Source organism: Hydractinia symbiolongicarpus, chromosome 8 (genome assembly GCF_029227915.1).
Source record: "Hydractinia symbiolongicarpus strain clone_291-10 chromosome 8, HSymV2.1, whole genome shotgun sequence".
NCBI lineage: Eukaryota > Metazoa > Cnidaria > Hydrozoa > Anthoathecata > Hydractiniidae > Hydractinia > Hydractinia symbiolongicarpus.
The window spans coordinates 26863752-26877827 of record NC_079882.1 but is presented as its reverse complement, the minus strand read 5'-3'; the positions used below and the strand labels follow the sequence as shown (position 1 = coordinate 26877827).

The following is a 14076-nucleotide window of genomic DNA, read 5'->3' as shown; positions in this document are numbered from 1 at the left end:
CAAACCTATAACTTTTTGTCTGGTCTGCTGTACATTAGAGATAGATAGAGTCCACTGTAATTATTTTTATTAAAGTATACTTTAATATGGTTTAATAAAGTTTAATTTTTTAAAGAATTTGGACATATTTTTACATTCACCTTCTTACTTTCTAGTAACAAACAAAAACAGTTTTTTGTGGGCATAATTGACTGGCTTGTACTATGAAGTTCTTATTGTTTGGGTGTTAGAAGTTCAGAATGTCTGGAAGCGAGGATGAACAGGGAAGCATACTTGCGGGTTTTTTGTTTGGAAACATTGATGAAGATGGGAGGCTAGAAAATGATATACTTGATGAGGTAGTAATGGTTTAAACTTCTTGTAATGTTTTTTATTAATTCTTAAATAGTACAATTTATCCATCAGTTCCTTGTTTTGGAATTTCTTCTATTTAATTTAGTTAATTTTTGAACGTTGTTTAAAAATATATTATATAAGTATACAGTTATTTTTGGTTTTTATTTTTGGTTACTTTTTTCTTTTTATATTTAAATTGTTTGTATATGAATTAACATTTAGGAAGCAAAGGATCATGTGGCACAACTTGCAAGTCTTGGTGTGGTAGGGAATCTAGTGAAGGATTTCAACGACCGATCTAATGATGATTCATCATTCAATAGTAACACAAATGAAAAAGGTATATGAAAAATTATTCAAACACTTAATCTAATCAAGCGGGCTGTTTGTAACTGTTTTTTTTTATTTAGATTATCATCAAAAGGCATTAGATTGTGTTGATTATAGTACCATTGATGAACTTGCTGAGGAACAACCAGAAGTAGTTACATCTGGAAAGCATCTGAATTTTGCTAAGAATTTTCAATCTCAAAGTATGTCTATATGCATCTGTTGTTAAAAATTTCTTAAAAGCTGTAACATTTTGAAACTGACAAATTAAACGATTAATTTTTATGCCTTCTTTTAAATGTATCAGTTTTTTGGACGAGTTAGATAGATTTTTCATCAAGAGGAATAATAAATAAAAGTGCGATCATTGTTTTATGCATTTAAATGGACGAAAAAACTGTTAATTAAAATGATGGCAAATCGCCGACTAAAATTAAATATGTCAACAGAAATGAAATTCTTACTATAGCAATCAATTATCGATTGTTTTTTATGTTAAGGTGATGATTATGATAATGACTACGATGATGAACAACCATCAACATCGTCCTCTTCACGTAAGTATTTCTGAATAAAACGTCATGCAGGGTAAATCGAAGTTTTACAAATACTTTTTGTTTAAATTTAGGTGCTGCAAATATCCCTTTACCATCTATCGTTCCCAAAGCTGAGACAATGAAGTTGGAGCACCAGGATGATTTGGGTGATTTGTTCTCACCATCCAGTCCAAAAAAAAGTGCAAAAACATTTGAAGACAGCCAAGCTACTGACTCCAAAACACCAGTGATTAACCAAACTCATCACACTGAGGAAGCTCAAATTGAAGGTATCAGTTAGTTATGTGTATATTTTTATGCCAAGCTAGAAACATTGCATACAAACATACATGTTTTTCTTTATATTTAAGAATGTTTTTTTTAGAAGCTCCTCCGCTAACAGGATTAGCTTCATTGGAGGGAAAAACAGTGATAGATCTATTCCCTGATTTTCGTCCTGGAAAGGTCCTCCGCTTTTCTCGATTGTTTGGTCCTAAGAAGTATGTTTCTGCACAATGGAAAGGCTTGAAAAGAAAAAAAAGAAAAAGAAAATTGTTGGGACTTGAGCCAACAGTAAAAGCAACTGGTTTTGATTTAAGATTTGCACCGCCACCTAAACCAGAGGATTGTGAACCCAATCAATTAGTGAGTGATTTACTATATGTTTTACAGACTCCATTTTAATGTTATCATTACGGTGTTTTAAAATACTTAAGGCCATTAGGTATTTCAAGATGTATTTGACTAATTTACTTCTTTTAGAAGCGTTTCTTAATTTTATTCATTTTGTAGTTCTTATATAAAACTTTAACTACTAACTAGTTAGATATTCTGTGGGAGAATTTCACAATTTGTTTACTAAGTCCAAAGTCCTAAATTTTCTCAATAAATATTTTTTTGTTTCATAAACATTTATATTCTCAGATTTTAAGTGTGGTTATGCTACACAATGATATAATGTTAATGTTTTGGTCATTGCCCATAATTATGATATGCAATTATCTTCGAAAAAAAAAGAGCTTTAAAAGGACTTGATAGAGACTTTTTAACCTTTGAAGCATTCTGTGGAAAGGGTTAGCGTCCTCTAAACTACGTTTCTTATCAAACAGTTTGTATTGCAACTTGTATTTGTTTTCAAGATAACACATCTTCAACCGATACCTTTACACGCATATGGTGACCAATACAAATACTTGCAAGTAAAAGAAGACGATTCCAAAGAAATTGTAAAAGCTGAAGAAATGAACGCTGAGTGGTTACTCGGCCCTGCTGCCTATTGGTATGAACTGAATCACGATAAAATTGAAGCAGGAACCTTCCAGTACGGCTTCAAAGAAAAAAGTGTAAGTTTAACGTGATGATTTTCTTTTGTAGTTTTTAAAAATAATTCCTGTGATTGCTGACTTGTTCTTTTGTGTTAGGAGCAACAAAAGAAAGAAGAAGATGCTAATGCGTCTAAAATAGTACTACCTTCAGACGACCATTTCAATCTGGTTTGCTTAACACGGTGGGAAGATGAGATTATATGGTCAAATGAGGAGCCTAAGCCAAAAGACAATTCTGCAGCAATTCGCAAACTTGCAGGATGGATTCCATCTGGAAACGTGCGAACCATGCAAGCATATCTATCACAATTTGCTAATAAAGGTATATTTTGAATAATTTTAAAACTCTGTTTTTATTTTTTTTGTTCATGGTTTTTGTATTGTTTTGTTGTTTACTTCTTATTTTAGATAAAGCATCCACTGATTCTATAGTCTGTTCTAATATGTTGAAAAATCTTACCAACCCAACTGGACCCAAGCTAAATAAAGATCCCAACAGTCATAAACTATCTGACTGGTATAGTTTGTTCCCTGTTGAGAATAGTAAACTGGTCTATGAGAAATGGGAAGATAAGATCATTTGGGATAATGAAGCAGTGGATACAATGCCAAAGCCTGAGGTTTTTAAACTTGATCCAAATGATGAGAATTTGATTTTGAGCCTACCTGAAGACGTTGAAACGAAGCAACAAAGCGAACAAGAAGAACAACTCACGAAGAAAGAGTATAAAAGCAAGTCCAGATTCATGAATAAAAAAAATCAAGACCAGACAGAAGAGGTTATTTAACTACTTCATATAATGATATCAGTTCTTTCTCTCAGTTTATTAATTCGGCTTTATAATTTTATAATTTAGGAGACGTTAGTCAGAAGTACTCCAAAAGATATGTTTAATCTTTCCAATGATGAATATTATATGCCTAAACAAGGTTTGTATTTGTTTTTACTTGTTGATGTCTGTAAAATAGTGCTTCTGAGAGGTGCCTATTGTTTTCTTTTAGATCGTGCTGAAAATAAACTGCAAGCAGATTTGAGTAGCCTTTGTATACAGGTTAGTATTTTTGTGTATCCAGTTACTTCGATAATTTCAACTTTACTCTAATTAATTTTAACTTAACCTTGATATTACACCCTTTCCCTTACAAAGTTTATCATTAGAATACTTTAAGATTTTCCAAGTTTTTTTCTCCTTCTAATGTTGTTCTTTGGACGTGTAGCATTCGACTCCAGCAGTGGAACTTCGTCGTCCATTTTTTCCAACTCATTTCGCACCCGCTGAACTTCGTCTGTTTCATCGCACGCAACTTTCAAAGAAGAAATTGAGTGTCAAAAACAAACACGGTGGCTTCCATGTTGTACACTCGTTGCATAAACGCATCAAAAAAAAAGCCAAGGTAAGAATCTTGATAACCACAAAGTTTTAATAAGGTTATATTTCCTCCACTTCGAACGATGATCTTTTCTATAGGAGAGAGAAAAAGAACGGCAAGCATTTGGGGGTGGCGAAATGTTTTTTATGCGACAACCTCACGATTTAAGTGCAATGGATGGTGTTCTTGTTTTCATGGAATATTGTGAGGAGAGACCTCCATTGCTTTCGCAGGCAGGCATGAACACAAGGATAAGGAATTACCATCGAAGGGTAAATGTGTTTTTATATTTTTTTCTGTTAACATTCTTTTCGTAATATTCCTTCTATGACTACTATGACTACAAAAAATGATTTATATTATAGCTGGAGACTCTATAGGCACTATCTGGTAGGGAATTGTATTTGAATCTTTTTTTAACAGAAACATGGAAAAGACGCTAATGCTCCAACTCTGGAATACGGTGAAATCTCATTTGTACATCATTCACCATTTCTTGGACAGTTGGCGCAAGGTCAAGTGATGCAGGTAAAGTTTTACATCTTCAATTTTAAAAATTGTCGTTAGTTTAAACTTTCAACACAAACAACCTGTTGTTTCTTTAGGCGTTAGAAAATAATTTATGTCGCGCGCCATTATATCCACACAAGACATACTCATGCGATTTCTTGCTTCTTAAGACCATGCAAGGGTAAGTAGTATCGATATTAAGATAAGAACGTCCAACATGGGACATAACGAATGCAATTGTTTAATATTTTCTAACAGGTACTATGTAAGGAATGTCAAAGACATCTTTACCGTTGGCCAACTTTGCCCAAAGTACGAAGTACCTGGACCGAATTCCAAACGAGCGAACAATCACATCAGAGATTTTCTACAGGTAAGTTGGTAAAATTTGACAAAAATTACTATTAGTTTTTGTGTCCAATCAGGATTGTTTTCACCAGTTCTCATATCATTTCTATAATAATTACTTTAATGTCTTATTTTCATTGATGGACGGATCTAAAATTCCTCTTGATTGAGAAGAATCTATTTGAAACTGTTTCTGTGATTATTACATATACCCGTCAGAAGACAACTTTGAGTCTATTTTAAGTAAAATGATGACGTCATTGCATCATTGACAACATCAGAAAAACTTGGGACCTAAAAACCCGATAAGAGGAAGAACAGCAAGCATATTTTAATGCATGGATTTAATAATTTACAGCAATGTTTAAATATATATGGTATTTGCTTTGGCAGATTTTTATCTATCGCTTATTTTGGAAAAGTCCAGACACTCCAAGAAGAATAAAGATGGACGATATAAGAAAAGCATTTCCAAAACATTCTGAAAGTAGTGTGCGCAAAAGATTGAAGTTATGTGCAGATTTTAGAAGAACAGGTATAAAATCGTCTTTTGTGGTGTCTACAAAAAAGAAAGTAAAAGATGATAGATAAATAATCTGTGTTCATTTAATAGGTGTGGATTGTAATTGGTGGGTTCTGAAACAGGACTTCCGGTTACCCAGCGAAGAAGAGATGAGAGCAATGGTCACACCAGAACAAACTTGCGCGTATTATATTATGCTGGCTGCTGAACAGAGATTAAAGGTTAGTTCCACAGGAGAGTCATGCTGTTTGCTTGTTGCATCTTATTGTACGAATATATAAGCTGTAGAAAACAGGACCAAGTTTTGCCAATTAAATAAGGATTCTTCAAAATCTAAAAAACTGGAAAACAGAACCCCTTTTTTTTCTCCATGCACACTTTGATAATTAGTTGTTTCTAGATGAACATCTCATCATAAAAAAACTGTAGTTCAAAACGCTAATAAAAAATGAACCCCAATTCTCCTCCAATTATGTGTTTCTTATAATCAAACACGTATAAATCTCATATTTTTTGACAGGATGCTGGATTCGGTGAAAAATCTTTATTCGCACCAGATGACGACGATAACGAAGATGACGCTAAAAAAATCGACGATGAAATTCAAACTGCTCCTTGGAACACCACACGAGCATTCATTCAGGCCATGAAAGGCAAATGTTTGCTGCAAGTCACAGGAGTTGCCGACCCTACTGGTTGTGGAGAAGGCTTTTCATACGTGCGTGTACCCAACAAACCCATCACAAAGGTAGGAATCCCACATCGCGTAATATGTGTGTACTTTTTAGAATCAGTTTCACTGTTAAACTGAATTTTTAAAACAGTGCACTTATCTCAATTGATTAAGACCCTTCCAAATTATCGTTTAATTCAAACTTTTTCTCTTCTAAATTGCGCTCTTTCTTCTAATTATTTGAAGTTGTTTATTTCGCAGATTTTTTTAACTTCACTTTAATAGTCATCAGCAAAATCCTTGCAAAAATATATTGCTTAATTTTTTACTCTTGACCTGGTAAAACTCAGAAAAATGTATAAATCAATATTGTTTCCCTGTTGTAGTACTTATCCAGCCAAGGCTATTTCTACTTAACTCTTGTTAAATGAAACCCCATTCTCGAAATCCCGAAATTGGCTGACCCACCAATTTTTAATCAGTGTATATAACCCAAATTTTATAGATTGAAAAATTTGCAAAATTTCCTTCAAAAAGCCAACTTCGTAGAATTTGATTGCGGGAAACATGTTAAATTTTAGTGTGAGTGACATTTGTGTTAATTAGGATGAAACAGAAGAACAAAAACAATCAAAGAAGCAGAAGCTGGTCACAGGGACAGATGCTGATTTAAGAAGATTGAATTTGAAGCAAGCCAGGTTATTATTGAAAGATTTTGGAGTCTCTCAAGAAGAGGTAAAATAGGATGGCTGTGAAAGTAGATCATAAACACTCTTCTTTTTAAAACAGGGTTCACATTTTATTCTTTTTGTGATCTAGATTCAAAAGTTATCTCGTTGGGAGGTCATCGATAAAGTAAGAACAATGTCAACAGAAGCTGCAAAACAGGGCACGACTGAAGTGGGTATGTATGATTCATTCCATCGTTTTACCAAACATTTTTAACGTCGAGTATTAACTACCAAACTTATCCTTATCATTCCAGCCATGAACAAATTTGCGCGTGGTTCTCGTTTTACGGTAGCCGAACATCAAGAGAAATACAAAGACGAATGTCAAAGGATCTTTGATCTTCAAAACAAGTAAACGAGTTGTTAATCGGTTCATTTTGCATAAAAAAAGCTTTGAGTCCTTTTTACGCCTTGTGTTGCTCTTCTTTAGAGTGCTTTCTTCCGATGCAATTCTATCTACTGATGAAGAAAGCAGTGGTGAAGAAGGAAGCGATATTGAGGATTTAGGAAAAGATTTAGAAAGCATGCTGTCGAATAAAAAGATGTCCTCAGAGGTAAGAAGGCTGTATAGCTGCCACTTGACCTGCAATCCGATCCAACCGATTTAATCCGATTTCTCTTACAACCTATCGGACTAGCGAATCCGATTTGCGTGTAAGTATTGCCACAAACTTTCATCGTTTTTTTAATATCATTATTTCTACTTTAGGAACACGAAGAAGCCGAGAGAAGAGAATTACAGAAACTTTTAAGTCAAGACAAAATTGAAAAAGACCAAAGTAGACCTTCTTCGGCAACTTTTTCGAGGCCTGGATCTAGTAAGTTCATAATACCTTAAATCGTGCTAAATTTAACGTTACTAATTTTCGCAAGTTTTAACATTGTTATTTTACCTTTTCAATCGTATTAATTGGTATTTTTGCGAGTAAGATTTTCTTCCAGTTGAGATTGAATGCAAATTAAAGTTAAATGGATATTTAGTTTTTATTCTATTTTTTACGTTCTATGCCTTGAGGATAGAAATTTATTATTAAATTCCCGCCAAAATTATTTATTTTTGCCAAATTGAAATTTTTGTTATTCGTCAAATTAAATTCTGCCAATTCCGCCAAATTTGCTTTCCAGCAAATTTCTTTCCCAGGGTTTAATAATGCAACGTAAATTTTGATGTTTAAAGGCCTGGACAAACTGAGGGGAGATGCAGAAGATTCAATGAATGGTTATGAAGCACATGTGAGTAAAAACAGGGTTTTATAGTCAACCGTGACATTCTTTTACAGTCATTTTTGTATTACATGAGAATTACAACACAGGCTGGTAGACGTCTCGTGATCAGTCGAACATTTAAAGAAGGAGGAAGAGAGTTTGTACGAACTGAAACTGTCAAGAATCAATTTGTTATCGATGCATACTTGCGAATCGTAACTCGCGAAAAGAATTATCGGTATGAAGTTTTCGTTATGCATGTTGCGTTATGTTTCAGTTGTGAATACTTCTTAATCTTTTTATTTTTATTTTAGAGAAGTGTTTGCTAGTCAAGACGAGAAACACAAAGAAGACATGCGTCGTGAGAGAAGAAGGTAGTGTAAGAATTACTAACGAGTCTGATTTCCACTTCAAAACGAAACAGACAGTCACAATACTGAGATTTAATTGGTCATCTTGCTAACGTGCTTATATTTTTATTGGAAGATTTGAATCAGAGCTTTTATTTTACAGGTCTGCAGTTGACTGTGGTCCCATTTTTCGTTGAAGTTAAAATCAGACTTTTTTATCCAAACGCTTAGAGTTTTCAGGTGACTTATATGTAGTTTTCTTTTTCTTTTTTGTTTTTATATATATATATATATTTTTTAAGGATTCAGGAGCAGTTGCGTCGTATCAAACGGAACGAAGAAAGGGAACGTCTACGCCAACTTCAGCAGAGAATGAACGGCGAAGGTGGTGAATCCATCGTTCAACCGACTCCTGAAGATCAAGCTAAAATAGATGCACTTTCTGATAAACCAACAAAAAGTGTATGTTAGCAGATTTTCTTCAGTAAATAAAACCACTGTTTGCTTGTTTGTTTGAATCACATTTTTAAATAATAGCTTAAATGTGGAGCTTGTGGTGCCTATGGTCACATGAAGACGAATAAAATGTGTCCAAAATACACAGAAGTTTCATCATACCATACGACAGATGATGAGTTAAACACGGAGGAAATGTCGAATATAGCACAAGACGACCTCATTAAAGTAGAAGGAACAAAAATCACCTTGGGTCGGGCCCTCATAGAAGCGTGAGTACATGTCATGTGCTCATTCCTAAGTCCTAATGTATACATTCTTTCTCTTTTTGTTTCACTTATTTTTCCACTTGTGTTTTCAGGCATGAAGATATGAAAAGAAAGTCGCTCATGATACGCATCCCGAAAGAAAATGGTTTGAAAAATTTTTATTATTTGTATTGATATCCCATGCATACACACCATTCTGACAGTTCGAATTTGTTATAGTTATTCCAGTTACGCCACCACCGCCAACAAAGAAAAAACGCCGCCCTCCATCCACTACACAAACAAATGCTGATTATTTAGTGGTAAGTCGAAACATATTTGGTTACAGTAAAGGTTGGTGTTAAACAATAAATAAAATGGATGTTCATTTTAACGTCTTTTACTTATATTTTCAGCGGCACCACAAGAGTAAGAACAGACGGCGTACTAATCCAGTGGTAAGGAATGCTGCTTTGTTTTTTGTACTTTTACAGGTCTGCTAACTTCGTCTTTCTAAGTTACTATCGTGATGCATTGTTATAATTACCGTTTAAAAGGAAAAGAAAATTGAAACCTTCTTGTTTTGTTGGCACGTAGTCATTGTGATATAACGGCATAAAGTTGTTACCGAAAGTATTGTCAACGCAAAACAATTTAAACTAGAGAGTTGATATGATTATATTTCTTGTGTTTCAGGTCGCTTTAAATGTATTGTTGGAACAGGTTGTTACCAAATTAAAAGAAATACCCGATGTAAGTGAAATGAAAAATGTTTTTTGATTGCTCCCTCTCCCTCTATCTCGAAGAAAAGTTGTGTATGCTTGCTATTGGACAGAAACTAATTTTAGTCAGTGTTGAAGTTGCTATTTATTCTCTTTCTTTTATTTCTGAAAAATGAATGGATTTAGCTGGCATTTAAACTTGAAAAATTATCGAAAAAATTTTTTGTTTTCTGGGAAATGCAGGGGCAAAATAAGGTGAAAAAGGGATGACCAATCAATTTGTTTTGCTACACATGCAGTAAATTTTATATTACTTTTTTGAGTGTTTAAGTCATATATCATCATTTTTTCTTGAGACTAAAAATGTGCAAGGTTACGTAAGGCAGATTAGTCAGCAATTATGTTATTTGAAAATTCGATATTTCAGAGTTGGCCGTTTCATGCTCCTGTCTCATCAAAGGTTGTTCCCGATTATTATCACGTGATCAAGAATCCGATGGATTTGCAAACTATACGAGAGGTGTGGTGGGTTTTAGATGTGTTTTTTTTTGTAGGTTGTGGATAGAAGTTTTATAGTTTGATATTTTTTTCAGAATATCAAGAAAGGAATGTATCATGCACGTGATGATATTTTGGAACACGTGTCTTTAATACATTCAAATTGTGTCCTGTATAACGGTTAGTTTCCCATTTAGTTGAATGTTTAGACCATATTATTGCTGAATTTTATTTGTTGTTATTGTTGTTATTATTGTTATCGTTAGTATTTGTTGTTATCTGTATTTATGTGATAGGCCAGCACCACCCATTAACAAAGGTGGCGGAATCTTTAGTTAATACTGCTAATGATCAATTAAACTCGGTAAGTATAAATCATCAATAAATTTAATTTTATTAGAATTACTATTTAAGTTTTGTGAGTTGTTTTAACAGCTTTATGCGAGGATATTCGCTTTTCTTTAGAAAGGAAAGGAGTTCACAGAGATCGAACGTGAAATCAACCCATTGTTAGACGATGATCCACAGGTAATTAGAGCATTGTCTGTCTGTCTGCCTGCCTGCCTGCCTGCCTGCCTGCCTGCCTGCCTGCCTGCCTGCCTGCCTGCCTGCCTGTCTGTCTGTCTGTCTGTCTGTCTGTCTGTCTGTCTGTCTGTCTGTCTGTCTGTCTGTCTGTCTGTCTGTCTGTCTGCCTGCCTGCCTGCCTGCCTGCGAATTGTGATCTCAGGCAAGGCCTAAAAATCAGAAAAAAGGGTCATACCGAAATAGTAGCAAGTATTACCGCTTAGATCAACGTAAGATCCTATATCATAGATGCATTGTGAAAATATCTTAATAAACCCTTAAAATACAAAGTGTATGTCTAATATTGAAAAGGTGAACATCCGCTTGTGGAAAACATCTCCGAAAACAAGTATTTTGTGCGAAAATGTATGCAGAGCTACATAGTTACTGAAACCTGTGCCAACGAAAACCTTCTTTTTAAGGTTGGATTTTCATGGCTGTGCGAAAATATTCTTTCCTCCCTCAAAGCAATGCCAGAAGTAAGTAATGCTTTTCACATACTTCGTTATTATTATTATTATTATTCCGAATATTTACAAAGGATATAGCCACTTCAGTGTTGGAAACACTGTTATCAATGTGGGTCCTGTGTTCGGAGTGTACACATTAAGTATACACCGGCATTACCTACCCTCACATGGCATGACCCGTAGCTGTGGTAAAGACACTTGCTAAACATGCAATATAGTTTTTTGACTATTAATCCATTTTCTCTATTTTCTCAACTCATTGAAATTTATCTTTACTTAGTCATGGCCTTTTCATCAACCGGTACCAGTTAAGATTGTGCCTGATTATTATGACATCATCAAAGACCCAATGGACCTGGAAACTCTTAAAACGGTATGTGATCGGATGAAATAAAAATTACTCAATGAAAGTTGTAACCATACTTTTTCTTGATCTTTTTATGGAATGTATTTTCTGCGATTACTTTACTATCTCGCGTTCCATAGCGCTGTCAAGAACACATGTATCAGACACGTGATAACTTTGCACAAGATGTCCACCTTCTTTACAGCAACAGTCTGGCTTACAACGGTAAGATTGCTTTCTTCGCTTCGTATATCGATAAGCACATCAATATTTAAAATACATGTGTTCTTACAGGAGCTGAACACGCGTTTACCAAGACGGCGAATAAGATGATGACGAAATTTCAAGGACTTCTTGAAGAGGTGGGAGAATATTTATTTTTATTTTTAGAGCGCACCCTGCTTTGACATTTTTCATGAGTTTTCATGTAATACTTTCGATGTAGAATGCTGAAAAGTTTGCGCAGCTCGAAACCGATATAATAAACCAGCCGGATGATGAAATTACATCCACCAATCCACCTAGTGTTGCGCAATCAGATGTAATCGAAGAAGAACATTATACTTTCGATCAAGAGGCATTCAACAATGCAGCGTTACAACAGCTGTCTCATAATGTTGAAAAACAAGGTTAGTTGGATGTATCAGTAGCTAGTTAAAATCTTAAAAAATTCGTGTCATGTACGTAACCATCTTATTTTTTAGTTGTGACAGCCGGAAATGAAGATGAATTTGTTGATATAGAAGGTGAGGGTGCTCTTCTGAGTTATTCGCAACAGCAATCATATCACGATGGAGTGCAATATGAGCAACAAGATTTTGAGCAACAGCAAGGTTTTGAAAATATGAACTTCGATCAAAACGTCTACAATGGAGACTACGAAGGTCAACAAGGATTTCCGGATTTTCAATCTGAACTTTACAACGAAACGTACAGCACTGACGAGCCCCAGTCTTCACAGCCTGAATCTGGAGAAAATATCGACCTTGGTTTGTTGTTACTTCAAGATTTGGTCCATAGCGACGAAGATGATGAAGATTCTGATGATGACATACCTTTAGATGACGGTGACGAGGAAATACCCCTCGATGACGGTATGACGTTTTTAAATTGTTTACGTATTGGTACACATTTTTCTTGCTGAGGTGGATACATGACAGCCGTACTATTTTCCGCGTGTAGTGATTTCCACGCAATAAACCTGAGGTATTATTCCGTACGTAAGAAGGACGAATCGTAGACGCAGAGGACTCTTTATTTTTTACCACATTAATGTGGTAAAAAATTAGGGCAAAATTTGGCGTGTTAAAATCAAACTGGTTGTATATTTGTTCGCTTTTAACTCTATAAAGTGATTCGATTCAATTATCGTGCATGTTAATTTTTGCGCATACCTATAAGCGTGGTATTTGCTTGAATGTGTAACAAATTTTCTTCCTGTATAATGTTTTATATAACGTTATGGAAGACGTGTATCAAAAAAATAATCTTATTTACGTGACTTATAGGTGAGGAGGAGTTTGAAATGGAAGAAGAGTCACGTGACCAGACAGCTGTATCTGGCAGTGGTGACGAAGAAGTAATTGGTGGTGTCAACACAGAAGAAATTGAACCTGATGAAGAAGAGGATGAAGAATTTCTTGATGTCGAAATGAATGAAAAGTCTTGGTGAAAATTTCATTGAGAAGTAATGCATCAAATTATTGCACTACAAACCACCCGTCGTGTTGATCGTGTTGCGTTCAACTTGAAATGTTTTTATTTGATCAATGTTAGATTTTGTCAACCTCCTAGGTATAACAGAAACGCTACACAACTACTGAGAAGATGTGTAACTTTTTATACATAGTTCTAATTTTGTACATAAATTGTAAATATTTTTTTCCAAATATACCATCTCATTCAGTGCAAATAATTCATTTTTTAAAAGTAGTATTAACCTTGCAGTAATCTTCGTGAAATGGATATGGAGAAAGGACGACCACTGGAGATATGATAGGCAAGTCAAGGCCAATATGTAGAGAATAAATGCAGAAGCAAGGGTCAAGATAGAGCTGCCCGTGACCGGAATTAGATTTGCTTGCCAAAATGGAATCTACAATCCTGGCCAAAATTGTTGATAAAATTTAAATGGAACATAAGTTCATAAGATAAACAAAGATGCAAGCCCCCTCTCCCCCTATTTCAATGTTGAAGACAATGGCTGGCTTTGGGTTGAGTGGCCAGCTGCATTTTTCAAACTGTGACAAGGAAGATGGGGACTGGAAACTAGCTAGTATTCTATAAGTGAAAGCTTGCACTGTTTTAGTATACACATACCATAATTTTGCTGGCTAGTTTATGTCAACAAAACAGAGAATCTCTACATATGGGACCACAGAAACAAAAAAGATAATAAATCCACATGTGTTGGGCCTTTTCTCAACCAATTTTGGCCAGGATTGTAGTTGTACGGAAATACACTATAACTGCTATGTATAATAATTTTTTTGCGATTGTTTCGAGAAAACTAGTGTATACCTTTTATGCACTA

General features: G+C 34.7%; 1 protein-coding gene across 1 annotated transcript; it reads left to right on the top strand.

The window, feature by feature from the left end:
- The first annotated feature begins 134 nt into the window (after positions 1–134).
- LOC130653569 (transcription initiation factor TFIID subunit 1-like) lies at positions 135–13458 on the top strand. Its single transcript, XM_057456074.1, has 44 exons — positions 135–338; positions 559–676; positions 747–869; positions 1167–1223; positions 1295–1492; positions 1588–1847; positions 2342–2545; positions 2624–2849; positions 2936–3306; positions 3385–3457; positions 3530–3579; positions 3746–3922; positions 3997–4170; positions 4322–4426; positions 4504–4589; positions 4667–4781; positions 5150–5291; positions 5370–5500; positions 5800–6027; positions 6559–6687; positions 6772–6856; positions 6938–7034; positions 7114–7237; positions 7393–7501; positions 7861–7916; positions 7997–8127; positions 8204–8263; positions 8542–8701; positions 8777–8967; positions 9057–9109; positions 9184–9266; positions 9360–9401; positions 9640–9696; positions 10093–10185; positions 10259–10343; positions 10460–10527; positions 10629–10691; positions 11150–11206; positions 11478–11570; positions 11684–11768; positions 11838–11905; positions 11989–12172; positions 12248–12637; positions 13052–13458. Exons 1-44 carry the CDS (start codon positions 240–242, stop codon positions 13213–13215), a joined length of 5664 nt encoding a protein of 1887 aa, XP_057312057.1. The 5' UTR covers positions 135–239; the 3' UTR covers positions 13216–13458.
- Positions 13459–14076: the final 618 nt, after the last annotated feature.

Excerpts from the sequence above, each read along its gene's own strand:
- LOC130653569 (XM_057456074.1), top strand. The coding sequence starts at position 240 with ATGTCTGGAAGCGAGGATGAACAGGGAAGCATACTTGCGGGTTTTTTG. Across the intron at positions 1,224-1,294 it reads ATCAACATCGTCCTCTTCAC|GTGCTGCAAATATCCCTTTA; the intron begins GTAAGTATTTCT and ends GTTTAAATTTAG. Across the intron at positions 10,186-10,258 it reads ATTTGCAAACTATACGAGAG|AATATCAAGAAAGGAATGTA; the intron begins GTGTGGTGGGTT and ends TATTTTTTTCAG.